This window comes from Melanaphis sacchari, unplaced genomic scaffold, assembly GCF_002803265.2.
Source record: "Melanaphis sacchari strain LSU unplaced genomic scaffold, SCAv2.0 Contig12_pilon_pilon, whole genome shotgun sequence".
Classification (NCBI taxonomy): domain Eukaryota; kingdom Metazoa; phylum Arthropoda; class Insecta; order Hemiptera; family Aphididae; genus Melanaphis; species Melanaphis sacchari.
In genome coordinates, this window is record NW_020270527.1 from 1,915,971 (window position 1) to 1,939,624 (window position 23,654).

Below are 23,654 nucleotides of genomic sequence, written 5' to 3' on the forward strand. Positions count from 1 at the left end.
CTGACTTCACAAAATTTTAATATTTGTTTATAAATTATTGTTATTTGTCTTATTTAGTTTATTTAATTATGTGATTTGATTTACTTTTTTGTTAAGTATTTTGTATTTTATATTATGTTTATTATAACTTGTTTAATCAATTAATATTGTCAGACTGGTTCAAAATTATTGATTTGAAAAATTAATTTTGTTTATGATTATATTTTATAAGCACAAAAAAATATATACATATTTATTTATTTATGTAGTATTTACTGTGTTATAAAAGTAGTTTATAGTTATGATTTTTATGATACCTCTTGGTTGTTGTATGCACCTGATCATATCTGTTTATTTTAACTCATGATTATTTTATACAATTTAACTTGTTAAAGTTCATGGTCTGAAGCAGATTATTTTAATGAAAATATTGATAATCAAATATTGAACAAACAGCAGTTAAACTGTTTATTTATTTTTTTCAAATTTATTAGAGTTCTAGAACAAAACCTTAAAATTAAGTTATTTGCGTGACCTTATAATTTAGTTACAAAACTTACAATTTACATTTAAGTATAATCCATCTTCAACATGTCACTTTATATGTTAATTATACAACAGTTTTTTGTTTAATTTTAAAGCTAATATGGAGACCAATTTCTTAAATATTTTTTTCCATTCTATAGCCTAGGTTGTCCCTATTTAGAAATATTTTTCTTTATTTACATGTATAGAGTGATTTATTACGAATATTTGTCTGTACATTTTCCATGCATGCATGCATTCCTTGATTTATTCAAATTCTTATTTTTGAATTTGAAAAAAGTTTACTATGTTAACAAATAGGCACTTTTTTTTTTGTAAAATCAAAAGAGTTTCCTGTGTAGGTGCAAACTTCTATATTTTGTTGTTTTGCAACGATAACTGTAATTTATTTTACTGTTTATTAAGCATATTGTGGTCAATTTTTGCATCTTTATGTTTCTAAATTAAAATTGGAACAAGTAGTTTCTGAGGTATTATGCTATAAAAAAGAATAGTTCATCGCGATGGTTGAACATAAAATAAATATTTATGTAATATTCAGTCTAGTAAATATTAGGTACTTGATTCTAGTTCAAAATCTAGAAATTTCATAGTTTCTTAACCTATTATCATACACTTACTATTTCCTTAGTATCTAAAGTATAACAATTTAAAGACTACGTGTTCAGATTTCGATTTTTAAAATATCAACAAAAAAGTTCTCTGCTTAACAATTTATAGCAAAATCAATTTGTAGCATCACACTTCACAGAACATTTCTATAATAGTGTAGACTTGTAAGAGTCATTCTTATAAGTTCCAAAATCACAATTTTAATATATTATAGGTGGAAAAAAAATTTAGGATTGTGTTGACGATGTTCGATTAATTACTTAGTATTTATATGTGTGTTTTTTTAATCGTAAATACTGTGTATTTTAAATATTTTAATTAGAGCTAAAATGTACTTATAAAAACTAGTAAGTTCAATGTACTACTGAAAAATGAAGGATATTCTGTATTTAAAATAACGTGTTTTTACTCCTAGTGTTTTTCAAATAATATATATTTTCATTAAATCAAGGTTTTAGTAAAAAACAAAATTTCTTGTTACGAACTAATATAATATACTTTATAATAAATAGTATTTTTTAATACCCGTTTATCGGTTATATTGTATCAATATAATTCATAAAAATTTTCCGTACTCGCTATATTGTAATATCTAGAGGGTGAAGGCTAAGATTTTGACGCTAACTAATATAGGCTAAATTTCAGTTTTTAACAGTTGACATTCATAAGTTTCACTCATAACTCCGATTTCCGATACCATTCTAATCCTCTTATTTTTCATCTATTAATATTACCCTTCCTGACAACATGGGTACTACGCCAACTTTACAGGTAGACACCGTGGTGTCCGTGATCTCCTGAATAAGTGATAAACAAAATATTATGTTGTTGAAGGATTCCGTCACTGCAGGATAGCTTTCCTCATTACGTGTTCCCAACGTTTCTATACTTATGTTTTATTATTTATTATGTTGTATTAGTCATCTTATTTATCATTATTGTGTTGAAAAATACTGACTATAAGTTTTAAGTTCAATAAAATAACAATTAGTGAACACTCGTTATCTCAAATAGTATTCAAACACACTTATATAGGTATCGGATTTGTTGTCAGTTACTGTATATAAAAGTTCAGTCTCCCGTACATCGTCCATTATGCCACCAACAGCGTTAATAGCAAAATTAATGGTAGATAGTTGACATTTTCACCAAACAGTTTTTAAATTAGTATTTTTTTTGCTATAATTTTCACATTTATTTTAAATTGTTTTAGATTTTTATGAGGTAAATTATAATTGACTAGAAACTAGCAAGTACCTAATAGATACTCATATAATAACATAATTTTGGAATTTTCATATGTACTTTAAGACTGTATTTTAAAACTTTTGAAATTTTTTGTAGTTATTATGGATTGTGCTGCGAAAAATTATTTTTTTCAAACAAAAATAACTCTTGTCTTATAATTTTTTTAGCAGATAACTTTTCTAAAAATGTTAACATATCAAAATCAAAATTCGAAAGGTAGTTTTTGGGTTATTTAACTTTGTGAACTAAGGATTAAACATAATAAAAATTTATGATGATGGACTATGCCGTTATGATGAATTGAAAACGTTAGTAATTTATATTAATGGTCCAAGTACCTACAATGAAAAATATATTTATTTTTTACTTGATATAAATATTTTAATAGCTGAAAAATTACTATTAAAATTATAAATAAGATGCATAAAAATTTTCAAAAAATATGCATTAAATAGTTTTCTGTTAAAAAAGAGGAGTTTTTTGTATTGCCATACTACACTCTTTAAGTAGAACAAAAATATTCAAGAATTTAAAAATACAATACTTAATATTTATAAGTATATTTAAAAATTCCAAAAATCAGAATTTCAACATGTTTATTATTATAAATCAAAAAATGGGATGAGCATGTTTGGCAAATCACTGTATATTATCATTTTTTATTCAAAATACTATTTCTTTTTAATATTCATACTGATAACAATTAGTAGACTTAAAAGTCTCGAGGAATTAAATAATGTAGAAAAAATCTTTTTTTTAAATGCCGGTAGGCCTTAGGTTATATCATTTATAAAGTTAATATTAATTTATAATATGTACGTGTTATATTACAGCACCTATTGTAATAATATTGTACAATGCACCTGTACTAAATTATACTGTCGTAATTATAGACAGCGGCCATTAACATAATAAATGTATGTAGCTCATATAAGGACATAATATAAATATGATGTATTTTTAGTGCAAAGTCACTAATATAGTAGGTATGGGTAGAGGCGTAGAGCCCGAAAGCATATTTTACCGTGGCAACTGGCAACATAATATTATATTATTATTATTATTATTATTATTGCCGCGCGTGCGAGGAGTCCTGGCTACAGCCGTCATAAGTGGAGTTCGACAGGATTGAGCGTGTGCGTGCGACAGGCGAACGACTAGGTATCACAAGGACTCCAGTAACGAGTAATAGCACTAGCTATAACATGTTTGTTTAAGTATAATTATTATAGAGTTTCCGAGCATATAGAAAATGTGTGTTACCTATATACTTTGCCTTGCGATATTCAACTAGCTTTGTAACGACTGAATGGGGCTAAGGCGCATACAAACCGTATGAGCAGTTTCGGACGAACGTGCGCCATCGTACCTCACAGCTGTGAGTTGACGTTTGCGGCCAAATTAAATTTTGGATCTGGGTCATTAGTTTAATGGAGTTGTACGAGGGCAAGACGTCATAGGTTTTAGTGCGTGTTACTCAATACTCGTATAATATAATACACGAGAGTGATTCGACAATAACCCTATCCTGATGGCTATACTAGGTACCTATACGTATTGTGTACACACGACGACACGTGAATGTGTATAATTTACGTATCTATATATAGTATAATATATGGCGTTTAATATATTATTATGACGTATGCACGTATTTTATTTATATGGCTTTTGATTAAGTGGTATCTACACAAAGATTCTATGTACATATACTTTTCACTTGTCAGTATATCAATTCATTTTTCAAATTAACATACTGAAAGGAAGTCATAAAAATGCGAAACTGTTGCATGCGTTGTTTGACAGTTGTATTGTATAATATTATTTGTTTAGAAATATTTTGACATCCGTTCAAAAACAACAACATAAATATTAAAATAATATGGTAGTATAAATATAACGACACCCGACCGTCGACGTTTTCCGACCGAATATAATATAGCTCGTCGTACGCAAAACAAACGAGTACCTATATAATATCATCTTATATTAATATATCGATTTAATAATTGTATACCTATATCATAAACTTGTAAATTTCTTCTTAAATTATCTTTATACATTCATGATTACTTTGCAACGTGTAAACTTTGCGTTACTAACATCTCTACCTATACAGCAATCAGCAGAATATCAATATCTGACCTATTATGTCATATCATATTATAATTGTTTATACTTATGATAAAAAATTAAAAAAACACTCGTTAGTCAATCGTCACTTTCAATGCTATATGCAAGTACACTTTTTATACGCTTGTAGTGTCATTTTTATCATAAACCACATTAGGATGTCGTACCCACATGTTTTGTCACTATCTGCAATTAGGTATATGCAACGCATTTATGCATAACATACCAATATTTAAATTCAGCGTTCCAGTTTTATTAGCTTAAAAAGTATCAAAGTGAATAGATACAATCTAACTTAAAGCTAAGAACATTATTTGTGTCCTATCGTTAACTTATTAGTTATCATAATATTTTAATTTTTAAGTGAGTTTTGTTAAAATGTAAAATATAAAAATTTAACAATGCTCATTGCTCATAACTTACTTAAAAATTAAAATTTTACGAAAAGCCAACAAGAGAACATAGATTATGTTCATACTTTTGAGTTAGATGATAGGACAGTTCATTTTGATATTCAAGTTAAAAAACATAAAACTGCGTAATGCAACAATACTGTAAATAATATTGACCACTACAGACATTGTCGCGTAACCTAACTTAAAGGCTAAATAAAATTAAACATTATAATTAATTGAAATATTAAGTTGTAGAATATCATCATTAAAAATTATTAATTTTTAGATTACTTTATGATAAAATACTACTACTAATATAAATACATGTAATATTGAATCATAATAATAAATTCATACACAGATAACACTGATGTCAGTTTGAAGTATGTTTATTTATTTAAATAATCTCTTAATTTTCGATGTTCGATATCTATTAAATTAATGAGTTATAAATAACTGTTCAACTATATTATAGATAAATATAGGTCAATCGAAAGTGCTTATCTAATTATTAATTGTTGGCATAAAATATTTTCACTGATAAATAACAATACATTTTACTAATTGATTGCTTCCTGTTTGTAAACGTTACCAAACGGAATAAAATATATTTATGAAAAAATTTTTTCATTGTCTATGTATTATAACAATTTATACTTGTGATATGATATTAGGTAGGTAATATCAATATTTTGCATAGTATTATATGGTACTTTGTACTTACATTCGTTTAATTGTCTACCTGCAATTTAGGTCGCAGATAGCTCATAAAATGTAAATAAAAAATATGTTTTTCCTCGTTTCAATAAACATATATTATTAGTCATTATCAAATTTTTGTTTTATCATTAAAATCGTTAAGCGCGTTCATTAAAATACCGTTAAAACAATAATAGGCACTTTATTTGTAGTTGATCAATGATGAATCAGATGGTCTTCTCATACTTACCTTATAAACATATTATTATACAAACTTTGAAATTAAAATTTACAATAAATTGAAATTAACTTTTTGACAAAATCGGAACGTTCAATTAATAGCATAGGTATACATATTAAACTGAACGAGGTCACAAACTTCATTTGTGTATTATTGTGAGGTTGAAGTATAATTATTGTATAAGTAATAAAAAAAATTAAAATTACGAATTATGAATTTGAATTTATCTATGTTGCTCAGTATAAATTATGTAAATAAATAATAACACAACCTTACAGCTATTTATTATGAGTCAGTATAATTGGTACAAGGTAATAATGCTATAGATCATATCGACAAGTCTAAAATACTTTGGAACAATTTTAATAATATTAACATGTTATTTATATTACATATCATGTAATATACAATTCGTTAAACATATAAATATGAATGCATTACAAAATTAGTCAAACCAATACATTAATAATTAAATGCATGCATTTTAAGCAAATTAAGCGTTGATAAGAATATGTACAATGGTATAATGGTATTATTATATACTTATATAAGTATATAATTTTATTAAATTATGTAATGCGTTTTTGATCAACGAGTTTGTATAGTTAAATCATATTATTGTCGTTTTTCTTGAACCTGTGAACAGATGTAACATCCAAGTATGTTAGAATAGGAATTGAATTAAAGCGTTTTGGTAAAAGTTAATAACATTGTCTAAAACCTATAGAGTACATTTGAATAAGACTTATTTGTTGGCGTAAAATATATAATACAAAATTGGGCGTTAGTTATTAAAAAAGCTATTTTTAAAATTTTAAAATTTGATTAGTTAGTTAATTTTTTAATGAACTTAAAAACTAACTAGAATAAATGTTCATTTTAATAAATTACATTTATTTAGTTATTTTGAAATATAACATGTAAACAAAAACAAAAAAATATCACTTTTAATTTAATAATTTAGTATACCTTGATATAAAACATGTAATTTACCTAAAAAATTATAATGTGTAATAATAGAAGCATGTAGTTAGTTTAAACTATTAATAAAATCATTAAAATTATTGAAAAAACTTCAAAGTTACACACATAGGTACTACAATAGTTTATTATAGATGACATCAAAATAAATATTAACTTTATATTTAAGATTTACATTTTTTTGTTTTGATAACTTTTAGCTTAGAAATTATAACGTTTTGAAAGTTAACAAAACTAACTCTAGCTATTTTTGTCATTAACTTGCCTACCTTTAATATGATGTATATGATGAACGTGATAAATAAATGTCCATAAATGAAAGGTAAAATTAACAGAAACATCATAGTATTTAAATGTAATATAGTAATATTATTTTATATCCAATATATTATAAACACATACACGCACGCACAAAAGTACACAAGCGCGTGTACACACACAGAAATAATAAAAAGATTAATACTAAAAGACAATAGCAATATAGTAGGTAATAAAAATAAAATATTTCACACGTCCATACAAAATAATAATCACATTATCTTATAAAATTTTGTCTGATGATCCATTGTTGTACAGTCTTAAATCGAAAGATCAACTTTTTTTATCGAATATTCATCAAAAATCAATCATGGTAATTATTACAAATTACAAAAATAATAATAATAATAATAATAATTAGTATTAAGAGAGCTTTTCAACTTCTTGTCTAAGGATCGTACTGGTTTTGTACCTTTTGAGGTTGATAGCCCCAGACAAACTTGTTGAAATATTCGCCAACTATGTACAAGACTGATGTGTACACAAATGTACCCAAGAAGAAAAGGCATCTCAATGGCAGGTTCAACTGAGTAAGAATTGGATATACCCACATATGGCACTGACTATACACAATATGAATCCTGAAAATTATAAAATAAAGGCTTTTTAATTTTTACGTGTAGACGAAATTCTTAACTTTAAACGATAATATAGTAGATAGTAATCTACTATATATTTTTATTTCTTTTACAAAAATAATAATTAACTACTAAGTACTAGATTAAAAAGACTTGTATTTATCGTATCCACAAGACTTAATTACTACAACCTATGTCGGCACTTGTATACATTAAATATTTAAATACTATAATATTAATATAATTATATGCTTGTGAATAAAATTATGCGAAATTAAGTATTGTGTCCGGAGTTTTGATAGGAAAAATTAGTCTTGATTTTGGCTTTATTCGGTTATGGATTATCCGATAAGCGCTCATCCAAATTTCAGTCAGCATTATATCATTTATATCTTTTAGTTTATGGCTAGACGAAATTCTTTCAGGAAATACAGTAATAAAATTGTTTTAGTATTGTATTTGTTATTCGTTCCTGTTGAACTTAGTTTGTTAAAAGATAAAAAAATTTATCCTATAGAACTGTTTAGTCAATGCTGAAAATTAAATGTTTGGGAATGCATTAATAGTTAAGATATAACATATAGGTTCTAATTTTGAAAAAGAAATTCTTTAAGTTGCAAATAAAGAATTTCCCAACTTCATTTTTAATTACATATTAGTTGACAATAATTATGTAATTACCAGTCAAGTCTGGTAGAGAAAAATTGTAGGATTATGATTGACTATGGAGTACAAAATTAAGAATTCGGAAATTTGAAAATGATTACATTACGTTTTTTGAATTGAGTTTTCTCCTTTCAAATGAAATGATAAATGTGTTTTTAGAATTAATCATTTATCAACCTATGAATTCAAGAGTTACTGAATTTAGTGATTATTTAGTCAATGATACATTGACTATAATTGTACAACTTTTCCAACAATATTTTAAATAGCTTTGGAATTGTGTTTAGAGAACGAATAATGAAAATGAAGCTTTTAATTCTACATTCAAAACTAAGAACCGATCGCTACATCCCAACAAATTTTAATTTTTAAAGTGAGCTAAAAATATCGAGATTGACACATGATCAAAAATAAATTAAGTAGATCTGGAAACTAATCAAAACATTGAAAGTATTAGTTAAAAATTTAATTAAATTATTGAATTTATTTAAATAATAAAAAATTATTATATAATAATAATATATCTAAAAAGAAATTAATTTTATAAACATAGCATTCCTCTACCCAAAAATTTCGCCATGGTACTATACACATTGAGTTATAAAGTATCTACATATTATATTTAAAATACAATTTTTTATTTTATTATTTTTTTTATTTTTACAAGTAATATACAATCTGTATCATTGATACAATAAGAATATATACTAAAAGTACATTCACAGGAAAATAATTTGATGAAAGGAGCCACCCATTGATGACACTTTCTGAAAATACAATTTAAAAAGGTGATTATATGAACACTTTTAGGTTATGTAGAAATAATTCATAATATGTTATTTTATCGTAAACATAGATAAATGAAATATTTATAAGCTGCAATTCTTGTTATTCGTTAATATTTTTTGTTTTTTAAGTTCATATAATAAAATAAGCATAAAGTAACGTAAATAATGAAAAAAAAAACCATAAAACTGGTAATGGCATTTAACGTATGCAATAATTACTAAAGCATGAATTTGTATATATTAAAAAAACCTACTTATGCAAATATTTATGTAGTTATTTTTTATAAAATGTGTAAATTATTTAACAAAAAATTTTTATTCTAAATTTATAATAAAAAAGAAAAGTTCTAGTTTAAAAATGTAATTAATGAATAAGAGTAATTATACATTATATAACATATACGGCGATATCAAAAATCATTTATCTATTAATTATCTTATATTATACTACGACGTAATCTATTACAATTTACGACAGGATGACCATATTTCCTGCATAATCGTGATTATTATTAATATAATAATATGAAATAATTAACAAAATATGTAAGCACTTATTCGTAAAATATTTAAGAAAATACATCTACTTCAAAATATGTAAAAATATGTTATAAATAATAATAAATACGTTTTATTTTAATTAGGGTTTTTTGAAACATGATAATTTTTTATCATAATTAATAAATTATACTTTATTTATATAAAAACTTACACCTTGCAAGTAACCGCGCAATTATGGCATATTTGATGAAAATTTTGAACTATTTATATTTTCATAGAGTTTATGATTCATAACATTAATTTTTAACTTTTTAAGTTATTACAAGTACATTTTATTTTCCATATTTTATCAGTAGATACTAGATAGTCACTTAATAGAAATTATTATACTTACCATATTAAATAAGATAACTGCAGACAAATATGTGTAGTCATTCCGGAAATACGGGATGGATATGGGCGGTAAGCGGTGACCATTTCCAAGCAGGTGAATACGAATACAAACGTATGCATTGTGTGGTTCAGCCAAATTGGAAAATATAAGTCTATGTCTTTAGGCATCACCAAATTGCGGTCGATAAACCATAGGCTCCAAAAAGTCGTAGACACAAACTAAAATAATTTTAATAATTTTTAATTTGGCTAAATTGTTTTTCTATTATAAATAAAATATAGTGCGATCCATCAAGAATTTATAGTATACTGAAAAAAATTAACAAAAGCAATAAAATACAGGAATATTTATACCAATTTTCGAAAAAATTGAATTTGTATTATAACATACAAACTTATAAATTAGTAACAATAATACTCATATATTTGAACAGGATATAATACTATATAGTATATAGTTAATCGTAAATATAATATTATATTATATTATGCGATGTTATTCTATAAAAATATAAAAATAAATTTTAACAACTGTATTAATAAAAATATAGAAAAAAAATTAATTAATTTTAGAATTAGAAATAAATTATAAAATACCCTTAGAATTAGAGGTTGGATTTAGAACCATTTTTTTTGTAAGCAATGATTTAACACTAGATTTAAGTATAACGTATAATCTATGACAATGAGCTACTTTGTTACTTAATGACAAAATTCAATACCAATTTGCTGTATTTTAACAGAAGAGGTCTGCAAAATTCCTGATTTCCCAAGTTTTTTTTAACTTTATAAAATGAGTTCAGCGTCCAACGTTATTATCGTATACCTGCCATTTAGTCCAATATTTTTAGCAGAAACTTATTTTAATATTTTATAATCTTGAATAATTTTATTTAATTAAAATAAATTGTTCTATTATATGGTTTTAGATTTAATAAAAAGTAATAATAAATATTGAAGTAATTTAGAATTTGAGTTGTTTCAAGTTTGAACTTTTCTTTTTATATATTTATTTTTAAAGCTTATAAAAAAAATAACATATAGCATAAGAGTATCTAAATTTTTAATATTCATAGTTCTTTAAACAATCGAATAAATATTATAATTTGATGAAATAATGTTTCTTGATTTTTTTTTTTAAGATTTATATATTATGTAAACATTGCTGATGATGGCAAAAGCACAAAAAAGTAGCAAGTATATAGTTTATTTGCTTTTATCCTCGATTTATTTTTAAACATATGTATACACGATATAAATAACTTTTCAATGCTTCAACTTGGGTTACAAACATTACGATAAATTCAGTGGAGCCAATTTTACATCTATTTATTTTTGAAATGTATGTTTCAACAATATGTCATACTTAGGATATTTGCCAAACACTGTGACAATAATAAGGAAGAAAACACTTCCAAAAACTATTATTTATAATTTTGAACCTTAAAACTTAAACATTTGTAGATGTAATAGCTTCATTCAAATTTTGATCCAAACGAATATTTTATTTGTGGAAAAATTTTATATTAGTTATTAATACTTTATCTAAGAAATTGTGGTCAATATCCGACAAAGAATAAATTACTATATACTCTATTTATCATAACATAATTAAATTTCGATGGTTTGAATTTAATACATATATATTAACTATTTAAACATTTAGTATATGAATATATGAATATATGTAAAAACGTCCAAATTTCTATAGTTATGAGTATTATGACTGATAATAGTAGGTACCATAACTTTAACAAGTGTAACACATTAGTATAATTTTAGCTAGAAATATTAATCGTATAATCAGTAGACGACACTTAGAAAAATTAAAAACACAATTTATGATTGGACGAGTCTAAAAAAAAAGAGAACAAAATTGAATTTATCGTTTCTGAATGGGTCATACAAGGTTAATACACAAGTTGCTAATGGTCTATAAAGAGGAACCTCCCCAGTGTACAACTAGACAACCTGTGATGTTAATCTAAAATTAAACATATAATAATGATAATACTATCAATTTATCAACGAACCCAAAAAAATATAGCATTCCACCAAACATAGACAAAATGTAGAACTCCAAACATTTCAAATATGATCACTCTCCGAAAAATTTATCTTTATAATCAAATTTTTACATACGTAGTTATAAGTAAAAAATTAATTACATAATTATTTCTATTTGGCTATTTATATATTCAATTAATTTTTATTATTTTATTAACCAAATTTTACAGCACTTAATAATATTAAAAATCTAAAACGTAATTAGTATTTTATGTGACTATCTGACCACTATTTAATTGTAAAACCTTTTCACCGTTATTGACTTATTGTATATTCTAAAACTAATAACAATAATAATCTTTGACATTGATTTTTAAAATTCAATAAAAAAAGAATAATATACAATACAATACATACATATGTATAATATTTTTTTTGAGTATTTGATTAATTAATATTAAATTAGTTATTTGAAAAATAGTATGAAATATGATAACCAAGGTAAAGCACATTTTCTTATTTTTCTTTATATTATTTTGAAGGACATATACAATTATATAAATGATTAATGAATCATAATTAACAAACAATAACCATAACCCAAATAGTCACGAATTCACTAAAGTACATACTCATATATTAAACATTTTTATTAAAGTTAGTAATTTATATGTCATGGTGCAATTATGAAGATATTTAATTTTTAATTATTTAATTATTATATCTGAGTTAAAATGTTCTGTATTACCTTTTCTTTGCTTATTTCTAGGCTCTTCTATAATTCTATTTTGTTTAAATATTCAAAAGTATATTATATTATTAAGTATACTATACTAGTAATATCTATATTTTAGTAGATTAAAAATTCGAAATAATAAGTACTTAAGTACTATACTATATAACATAAATACTATTATTGATAATCTTTAATATAAATACAGCATAATTAATTAATATTAATTTAAACGCAATTTGTTACATTAGTTTAAAGAATTAGGCTATTGTAAATTGTGTACTTGGTGAAAAATATCATATTGCAGTAATATACGTCATACTATGAAGTGAATACTTTAGACTTTAAGACTTGAAGTTTAAGTTGTAAATACAAAAACTATAGCAGTACCTATATAATAATTATAAGTTTAAATATATTTCAAGTATAATTTATTATTGGGCAGGTCACTGTAAATTGAATTCAATAATAAATCATTGCTTACAAAAAAACGATGCTAAACGGAGATGGTCTATCAGCTTATGTATTTTTAAGGATATTTTATTATTTATATTGCTATTAGTGATTTATTTTTCAACTAACTAGTTATACAATAAAGTTGAATTAATTTAGAGAGATATGGTGTGTTTTCTCGTTGGGTAGAGTATGAAATTATTTAATATTTTTTCAATTGACATATCAGAGATCAGTATGAATAAATTAATGGTATAAATAATAGATTAAAATTATCTAAATATTTCCAAAATTGAAATCTGTATAGTAATCAATAATATACGTAGTTCCGAAGAGTTATTTTTTAATGAAATATCTTATTTTGTACAAATTTGAATTTAAAATACCTAAAAAATTGTGATTTTATATTAATTTATAATTATAACTACCTATAAAATAATTTACAAATTTTTATGATGTCAAAAATTTAAATTTAAATGCTTATAAAAAAAAATTAAGCCAGTGAATTTTTAAATCATTGTAAATAAAACTAATAATGAATGCGTGTGCTAATTTTTCAAACTTTTTTTCATAACATTTATGAAAAAAAATCACAAAATGAGCCAAAATATTTTGAAAAATATATCATATCTATACATATATATATATATCGTACATGCTAATATGAATATTTTGCAAACATTTTAAGTCTTTACAGTCATAACATTTTTAATTAAAATAAAAAATACCAATAAAATAGATCTAATTTACTGTCAAAAACCAATTTCAGATTTAAATATCAAAGCATTTTAGTTTTAAAAATGTGACCATCAAAAATAAATTAAATAATGGGTTAGGTACTCATGTATAATAATAACATTTAGGTATAAACGTTTTTAATAAAAGCGCTTAAGAACTAAAGTTAATAATACCATAGTTAAAATAATCGAAAACAATCATATTTTTCTTGGCCGATATAACAGGAATCTTTCAAGTTAAATAAAATACAAGGTTTTAAATAAAATTATAAATTATATAATTTCATCGATTGTTAAAATAATGAATATAATCCAACTAATTAAACAACTTTTTTATAATATATATGAGTTTTAGTGATGATTTTTTTAGGTGTCTATACATAATATTGTGTTAAATATAATATAAGTATAATATTCAAAAAATTAATTTACTAGTCTTTTACATAGTTTTTAGAACAATTTTTATATAAGAAAAAATGTAACAAAAGTTAATAAGTTATTTTATTATATTATAATTATTTAAAAAAAAATTAATTAAGCCATATTTTTTTTTAGTGCTTTTGTTGGTTTTATATAACAATACAATTTATTATTTTGAAAGTTAAACATAGAAATTAAATTCAATGGGTATAAAATATTTAAATTAAGAAGCCAACTTTAGTACCCAATTAAAGAAAATAGTGAAGAAATAATCAAAGGAAATCAATAGAAAAGAATCTTATTGTAGTATAGAAAATTGTAATCTCTCAACTGGCGAGGATGTGTATCCGAGGGAGGAATGAAAATAGAAAAATTCTTAAACAGTCAAACATATATTATAAAGAAGCTTCCTCTAAATCAACAGTTTTAAATCGGTGAATAATGGTTCGATGTTGAGTCATGTGAGTTTTAGAACTAGGTGATAATAAACATTTGATTATTCAAAAAAAAAAAATTATATGATATGGTAAAAATGTATTGCATTCAATAATATTGTACGAAGTAAATAAAATTAACATAACAATACAAAATTAGTTAAAAATTGGTCCGATTTTACACATAAGGTATACTATTTATCAATAGAATTTCTTTCAAACATGCGTCACAAAAATAAGTAAAACTTAAATGAATCTCGATATCAGTATGGTTTAAGATTACTGCTCTGAATAGAACGTAAACGTTTAAAATAAGTTGAGGAATGGTATATATAAGGGCGGATTTAAGGTACTGCGAACTATACAGCCGCATAGGACGGCAAATTTTTAGAGGACGGTTTTTTATATGCAGCAAAATTCTATTTAATATTTATTTTGTTCTTGTATAGAAAATACTTAATTTTTTTCTTGAATTTGTTAATTTCAAAATAAATAATTAACATTAAAACTACTTACATAACTAAATAGTTATTTAATAAATTTATTATTATTTTTTTCTTGTATAATAAAAATAAAGAGAACATATTATATTTGAATTATAACGTTTTTATTGAATTTTAGTTAAATGAAAAAATAATTGCCTACATAAAAATTATTATTATGTAAGGAAATTTTGTTATACAGTGGTGATTTTTTTAAATAAGGGCGGCAATTTTTATTTTGGTAATGGAGCGGCAAATTGTTAAATCCACCCATGGGTGTATAAGAATAGGAAGAGAAAACAGGTGTCATTTTATAAATAATAATAAATGGTAACAACATTCACGTTTAAATGTCATGCATTTATTGCAGGTATATGTATACTATAGGTATGTATTCTTTGTCCCAATTTTTTTTATAATATTGAAATTATTAATTAATATCTATAAATCTTGACACTAGAAATATTAAGATTATGATTATATTAAAAGTTTTACTTACCATACTTAATGGAAAAGCAATGCTGGCGAAGAAAAAGTATTTCACTTGAGCTAATGTTTCCAAGACCGATGATTTAGAAGGGAAAATCAACGGAAAAACGTCCACAATCAAAGCATATAGGAAAAACAATGCTTGAAAACACTAAACAAATAAAATAAATATAAATTAAATTAAACATAGATACCTATTATTACAAGTAGTTAACAATAAATTAAGACATAAAAAACATAACTTAAAATAATATATATTCATCAAATTCTTGATATTTAATACGATTTTTAATAGGAATATTGGTTTTACTATGTTATTTTAATTGTATTATCTAACGCTTTTGAATGAAGAAGTGCTCAAAAAATGTCACCTCTAGAACTTGTGTAGAAATTGAAAACCAAGTCTAGGTGGTACCTTAGAAAAATATTTTTCAATTTTATTAATAGTTTATCTAATCTACTGTTAAGTGTAGTTATTACTAAGATTTACTCCAGTAATACGTATATATTATAGTGTTTGCTCTGAATTAGTTTGAAACAGAGTCGATAATTTTTTATCTAGGGGAAGCTTAACTATAGGATCCTTCAATAAGTACCTACGCTAATGCTATGGGTATCAAATATTTTAGGCTTTTTCAGTAATCTTCGTACGAATTGCAATTTTAATACATTGTTAAATGTAACATAATAATTAACATAATATGGTAATAGGCACCGTAATCATTACTAAGTATAAGACAATGATAATTGATTTTTTACTTAACACAATTTTAAGACAAGATCTATACTTAACAATTTTAAAAGTTGTCAAATCATATTTTATTATATTCAATAGTAATAGTGCTATTAAAGAATATAAAGATCGGGACTATTGTTATTTATAAGTTATAATTTTTTCCTAAGAACTAACCATTTAAAGTAAATGTATTTTTAATTAAATGTTTAAAAACCGTGTGAAACTAGAATACAAGTATACAATATCATAAACAAAATGGTACATATACGATTGATTAATCGAAGGTTACGAAAAATGCGTATAATATGTACTACAAAATCGGTATTATTTATTAATATACCTATATGTAGACGTTTATTTATTATTTCACTAAGTAGCTATGCAGTATTGCAGTATGCAGTATTCATACATACGATATTTATACTTGATTACATACAATTTACAAACTATTTTGATCTGTGATGAATAAAAAAAAAAATGCAATTATACTGTAAACGAAACAAATCACTTCAACACAGTAATAGTAATATACGAAGAATTTATATATATATACTATGTTTATTATACGTAAAATATATCCTAAACGGCTATACTATATAATATGTATTTTTATTTTTTTCGAATGTTATTTTGTAATTCTATTATTTCATTACTTTAACTGTGTTATTATTTTTTTTTTTTTTATTTGTTAGCGCATGCCCACACTTCAGGAGTGTGTTAATAAGTAATAAGTACATTGCAATTATACTGACCAACTAAAAAAAATTCGTTAAATTTACAATAGAAATAACACCGTAAACATTTGGAACCAATCTTAAAACATAATTTAATCAGCAAATAACAATCATGATTTATGATTATAAATTATAACCTTAACGAGGACACGCTGTAAAAATAACAACATTAATTAATGATATTTATAATAAATTTACCCGTCTGTTTTTAAAATTTGAAATATATAACACTATATTTTAGGTAAGTTGGTTTATGTTTTATAATAATAAACTATTATATTGTCTGTAAATCGTGAGTGTGTCCTTGGAAATTCTTAAATCGTAATATAATAATTTGCCATTCATTCGTCTACTCAAAACGTACATATTTATACATAGATAGTTATAATAACAACTAATAAAATACCATTGAATTAGGATGAATAGAATATAATTTACCTCAACTATTACATTTTATTCATTATTATTTATTAATAATTATGTAATAATATACGCATGAATAATAGATAAGTATAGTTATACTATGAAAAATAATAAATTTGTGACATATTTATAAAATGTAGTAGTACCTATAGCTAAATATATTAATAAAGAACAATACAACTGTATGCAATATTTTTATATTAATATACGTTACATTGGTCAATGTTATACTTTATAATAGCACAACGATGTATCAAAATTAGTAAATATAGGTACAGTTAGTTTGAAAATTATTCCTAATATGAGCGTAGTTTTATATTTAAGAGTAGTAAAAACTAGTCAATTTTTAACTTTAAAATTCCTATATTTTATAATTCCAAATTGATTTTAATAAATTTTTGATTATGTTATTATAAGTAGGTTGTACCTACATAATTTCCATGTAGGTATATCGTACGGTAGGTAAGCAAAGCTATTGCAATTTGCATTTATAATTAATTAGTAGTTATAATAGTCAAAAATCGAAATAGATTAAATTTAAACAAACCTACATAATAATTTAATAACAACAAGTAACAACTGATAATAAAGTATATTAAAGTGACTATGTTAAAAAAGTATACATTATGCAGATCGTGTTTAATATTTATTATTATTACATTGTGTTTCTCCGTAGATCATTTATAAAAATAATATCTATTTATGTTTTCACTTAAATATATTTTGTTATTATTCATTTAAAAAAATAAACGAATAATGAATCAAACTTTTAAGTCTGATTCTCGTGTTCGAAATCAATTCTTAGTGTATCAAGGATAGAAGTTGAATAATGTGTTATACGAGTAACATATTCTTACTTTCACTATATAGTCGTCTTACTCGTTTTTTGCGTTATGGCAGTTGTTATTATTATATAAAAAAAACTGTTACGATACGAAGAATGAAAATTAAAAGTATGTTTTTAAAAAGTAAAATCACCAGAAAGTTATAACCTAAGTTTAACCTAAACAAATGTTTAATGGTTGCTTTTAAATTTTAATTCCTTAATATAACTTATCAAAACTAGTATGAAAAAAATAAAATAATAACAATAATCTCATAATATACGTACCATAATCGAACAAAAATCACAGGACACATAGTAATAGTATATTATTAAAGTATAACTTGATTAAATAAGTTCATCCAAGTAATTTCTATAGAGAGTATCTATACTATGTACATTTACTTATATTTCTTTAAAATATATTAATTTTTTATAACTCATTAATAATTAAGTTTGAATGCATACCCAAAGAACTATATCTTAGATACAACCACAACTAAAATTATCTATATATGAAACTTATATAATATATGTATAAATATAATTTGGATACATAAACTTGGCTTCAAACTATTAAATGAAGGGTTTGTTGAAAAATATAATAATATAAACTATCAAATCAGTTTGAACACCGTATAATGTTGAACAATTTACAAATCGTAAAACACATTGGACCTTGAAATAGATTATTATAAATCATAAAAATGTTGAAGTCTATTGATTAATTTTCTCACGTGTGTTACATTTGAAACTTATAGAAATTTATAAGCTCATAACTTGACTTATGATTAACTTATATTTTAGAAGTTTATAATTAATTATTATAATAGCTTATTTATTGAATCTTTAATAGGTACAGTATTTACCATTTATGTAATTTTCCTTAATTAATTCTCAAAAAGTGACCACAAGATTTTACGGTTTGTGATCATATATTACCATTGAACCTACATGTAATAAATTTTTTCATTTAAAATAAACATAAGTATACAATATACGTTTGTATAGCTATAATATTACATATTATATATATCGAAGATTTAATGTTATATCAGTATAAATGCACATCTTTAAATAAATACCTACTCATGTTTATTCAATACTTCAATAATTATTTTAATTTAAAAATTAAATTTTCAATTGATGTAGTATAATATTGACTGTGCATAAGACGTATTAGTTGTAATTTATAAGTATAAAACACAATTACATTAATAAGCTTCAAGATAACCCATCTTTCTATAATTTATGTATGTAGAATATATGAATAAATAAATATTAATAGTATTATTTGTTATTTTCGTCAATGTTTCTTTTTTTAAACTATTGAAACACTAACAAATCATGATTTTACTTACTTAGGAAAATTTTATATATTCACGAATGTACTTATATTTGTATTATAATTTATATAAATTTATAATACCTATTTATTATTTAAACTTTAAATTTTTTTAGTTATTTTGCTAGTTTAATACTTTTATTAAGTATTGAACTTATACAATTGTTTACAAATTATTTTACTTAATTTTAATCATTATATAACCTCCCTCCGTTTTTAAACCTTATACTATAAGCTGTATTATATACACACTACATAAAGTTTAATAACTCAGTAATTAGTTACTAATTAGTAATTACTTATTCAAATTTTTATCCACATCAATTATTTTTGTTAGGTTTTAGATTTAAGCATATAGGATATTTTTTTAATATTAAACTTCTATAAATACTATCATTAATTTAAAAAGTATCAACATTTAAAAAATATATATATATATATATTATATATTTACATTAATTGAAGTTTTTCTAAAACAAAATTTAAAAACAATATAATTTTTAGGTTTTACTTAATTTAAAGTATCTATATATATTTTATTAGTTTATGATTGTTAAAATAAATAAAACAGTATTAATAAATAACCTAAAATAATTTAAATAAAACTATATAATAGGTACCTACATATTATCTACATTAAATATTTAATTAAGTAATTTAGTTATAAGATATTTTAAATGATAGCGTAGGAGTATTTACATTTGTAACACACATATAATTAGGTACATTTGAAAAACAGTTTTTTAGAGGATTTCGTTTCATCTAAAATTTTTAAAGATTTTTTAAGACAGATTTGTTTGCTTTTTCTGAGATTTTACATTTCTTTCCCCTTACTTTTTAGGTTTTAATATAATTTTTCAACAAATGGTGGAAATTAAAAAATCTATAGGTACATTATAGAAAACATTTATAATTTATAAAGGTACATACTTAAGAAGTACTTTAGGAATATTTTAAGTTTTTATTATATTGTATAATTTAAAAATTTGGTTTAAACAATACATTTTAAAACAAATAACGAGTATGTGGTAAAAAATTAATCGATTTTATAATGGACGTTTATATCTGTTATAATTTTTAAATCATATTAGATTAAATTAATTTGTTATTTAAACATAATATAAACATATTTTTAAATTGCATCAGGCTAATGAACAATGATCTTTCAAAATTCTCTATACTTTAGTAAACAAATATTATATTTATCGATTAAAATCTAAAATCTGCAGAAATTTACAGGATTATTTCAAAGGTTTAAAATATGCGAGATTTTATAAACTAGAGTCCTACATTACTTAGGAAACAATTATCTAAAATTTCCGATTTTCTCGTACATAGATAGATAAATTATATGAAACTTTTGTGTTTTATAGTATTTACTTGGTACTCAAAAGATAATATTCTTTTTTATCTGAAATAGTGTTTAAAAAGTTAAGAAGAAACTATACGAAAATTTCATAATTTTAAATTCGATATACATAAATATTTTAACAATAAGATACAACATATTGTTTATGGAACTTAACATAATAGTATTAACTTCTGATTTGGTAATATTCTGATTAAAATACTTTAACTTTATTTTTTATTTATGTCTGTGCATCTTTTGAAATAAAAATAAAAATGCAATTAGAAATTTCTGATTGAATTTAATTTCAAATGATTATAGGTACTTAGAATTATTTAAGATTAGTAAATATTGATTAAATATATACTTATTGTACTTGGTTTTTTCGTGGTCATATTTAAATGGATTTGCAGCTCGTGGTCGAGGGTACTATATATTATATATATTAATAAAACTCATAAATATAAATAGAGCTCATATAATCTATAATCTTAACTTCCTAAAATTCTTTATTTAATGCTCATTTGATAATTGCATTATTATAAATAAGTTTCTAAAATATATACATAAGCCAAAGCCTAACTCCAAAAGGGTTGATAGGGGAAGATTTGGCAAAAATTTTAGATTTCAGTAAAAATTACTAACACATTTTATAAATATCTATTATTTTCTTAAACAACTTGTATCGCACTAAATGTTTATTGTTTACTAATAATTTGGATAAATATATTGAAATTTCGAGTAAAGACAAGTCATTTTTTTGGGGGGTGAGGGTTGTATGCATTCACACTTATACGAGCGGTTATTATCTTGTAAAATAACAAATGGAAAAAAAGAAATATTAAATAAGTTAGCACAATAATAGGTATGCACGATAGTTGATAATGGTTTTAAAATAATCAGCAAAAATTTAAATTCGAAAATTAAAAACCTAAAATGACGTACCAACTCGCTTATTGTTCTATTATAAATTCAACTTTAACATTAACGAAAACGATTTCGAAAATTTTTAAACATTGAAAAATGAAACGTACCTACACATAAATGGTCCATACACAATTATTTTTATGTGCAACAAATGTACAGAACATGCGCGTGCAAATACATGTAGTATCGATAATAAAAGCACCGGGAACAGAGGACATCCGGATATATATATAGTCATATAGGTACTAGATACCTATATATTGTAATGAATATGTTTAGTAACTTAAATTCGATTTACTTACTCCATCCAAAAACGTGAGGTATTTGAATTTGCCGCCGAACGCGTCGTCGATGGGATTCACGTGCGTGGGTATGTTGACGTGAACGTAATTATAGTATACGGAGAAGACGAACGTGATACTGCCAAGCACGTGCACGGCGATGTTGGCTACCGTTAAATACGACGTCAGACTCATGACGGTGTTTTGGGTGTTTAATCGGATATACGGACAAAAATAACCGGAGACGGGTCTGAGCGTTGCGTGTATATAATGCGATTTAATGTAGATGTCAACAATATTTATTATATCGTTACGAGCAGAACGAAATTCACGCCCGCACACAGGGCGCGGAGTCAGCGGTAGGTAACGATAATTTGGGCCGCGACGACGTGTAACATCAATCGGAATAACATACACAGAAATTCGAGAGAGAATCGTTAAAACGGGATAACGACGAAACGATCACACCCCACAGACGGTCGAATGATCACTAAACAGTAAATGACCGTCGCAACTCGCAAACGCCTTCGAATAATAACAGTCGTTGGCGAGCGGCGTCGCGTTGCGCGCGCTCATGTTTATGTCACGCGTGCGTGCGCGCGTGTGTGTGTGTGTGTGTGTGTGTGTGTGGGCGTGTGTGCGTTTGTAATGTCTGTACGAGTGTGTGTATCAGCCGTCACAATCGTCTCAGGCGCCGTGGTGGTCGGTGCTAGCGAGCGGTCGCGCACGCGCGTCACGAGCAGAAGGGCAAGTCCCGTCGGTCTGTCGCCGATCGTCTCTTTACGTCCATTATATTCCCCATCCGCTCGTCCGCTGTAATGACTTTGTTATATAAGAAACATATAAAAGAAGTTAAATAATATTATAATATATTATGTTTAATATATTTTATAGTATAATAATTAACGTATAGGTAGTAATGGTAGTATACATTAAATGCCGAGAAAATGAGTCATTAAATAATTACTAATAATTATTAATTGTGTATTAACTTAACTCTATGCGTGACGGTAGTGTGCCGTGTGGTACACGTTAACGGAATAATATCAAGTCCATTTCGTGCTAAATAATATACTTCAACGTTCAACAAAATCGTGGCGTTGTTAAAGATAAACAATAATTATAATATAATTATAAACCTTTTTAAAACTCCGTCGAGTTCCATCAGTGGGCTTTTCTTCATAAAGTGTAAGATTTTATTAAG

General features: G+C 24.2%; 1 protein-coding gene across 2 annotated transcripts; it reads right to left on the reverse strand.

Annotated features, from left to right (window-relative positions):
• Window positions 1-6,311: 6,311 nt before the first annotated feature.
• Window positions 6,312-22,978, reverse strand: LOC112591130 (androgen-induced gene 1 protein-like). 2 transcript variants are annotated; one of them, XM_025334827.1, is made up of 5 exons: window positions 22,472-22,978; window positions 15,844-15,984; window positions 10,080-10,297; window positions 7,565-7,733; window positions 6,312-6,489 (listed from the first exon to the last, which is right to left on the reverse strand). In XM_025334827.1, exons 1-5 carry the CDS (start codon window positions 22,643-22,645, stop codon window positions 6,469-6,471), a joined length of 723 nt encoding a protein of 240 aa, XP_025190612.1. In that variant the 5' UTR covers window positions 22,646-22,978; the 3' UTR covers window positions 6,312-6,468. The 2 variants fall into 2 exon arrangements, with proteins under 2 accessions (XP_025190612.1, XP_025190611.1); XM_025334826.1 differs by lacking the exon at window positions 6,312-6,489 and having other exon boundaries at window positions 7,183-7,733; window positions 22,472-22,977.
• Window positions 22,979-23,654: the final 676 nt, after the last annotated feature.

What these genes read in the sequence shown, in the direction of transcription:
- LOC112591130 (XM_025334826.1), bottom strand. Translation starts at nt 22,645, where the DNA reads ATGAGTCTGACGTCGTATTTAACGGTAGCCAACATCGCCGTGCACGTG. An exon ending in TTGCTTTTCCATTAAGTATG is followed by an intron (nt 10,298 to 15,843) that starts GTAAGTAAAACT and finishes AAATTATTTTAG; the next exon opens with TTTGTGTCTACGACTTTTTG. An exon ending in CAGTTATCTTATTTAATATG is followed by an intron (nt 7,734 to 10,079) that starts GTAAGTATAATA and finishes TATAATTTTCAG; the next exon opens with GATTCATATTGTGTATAGTC.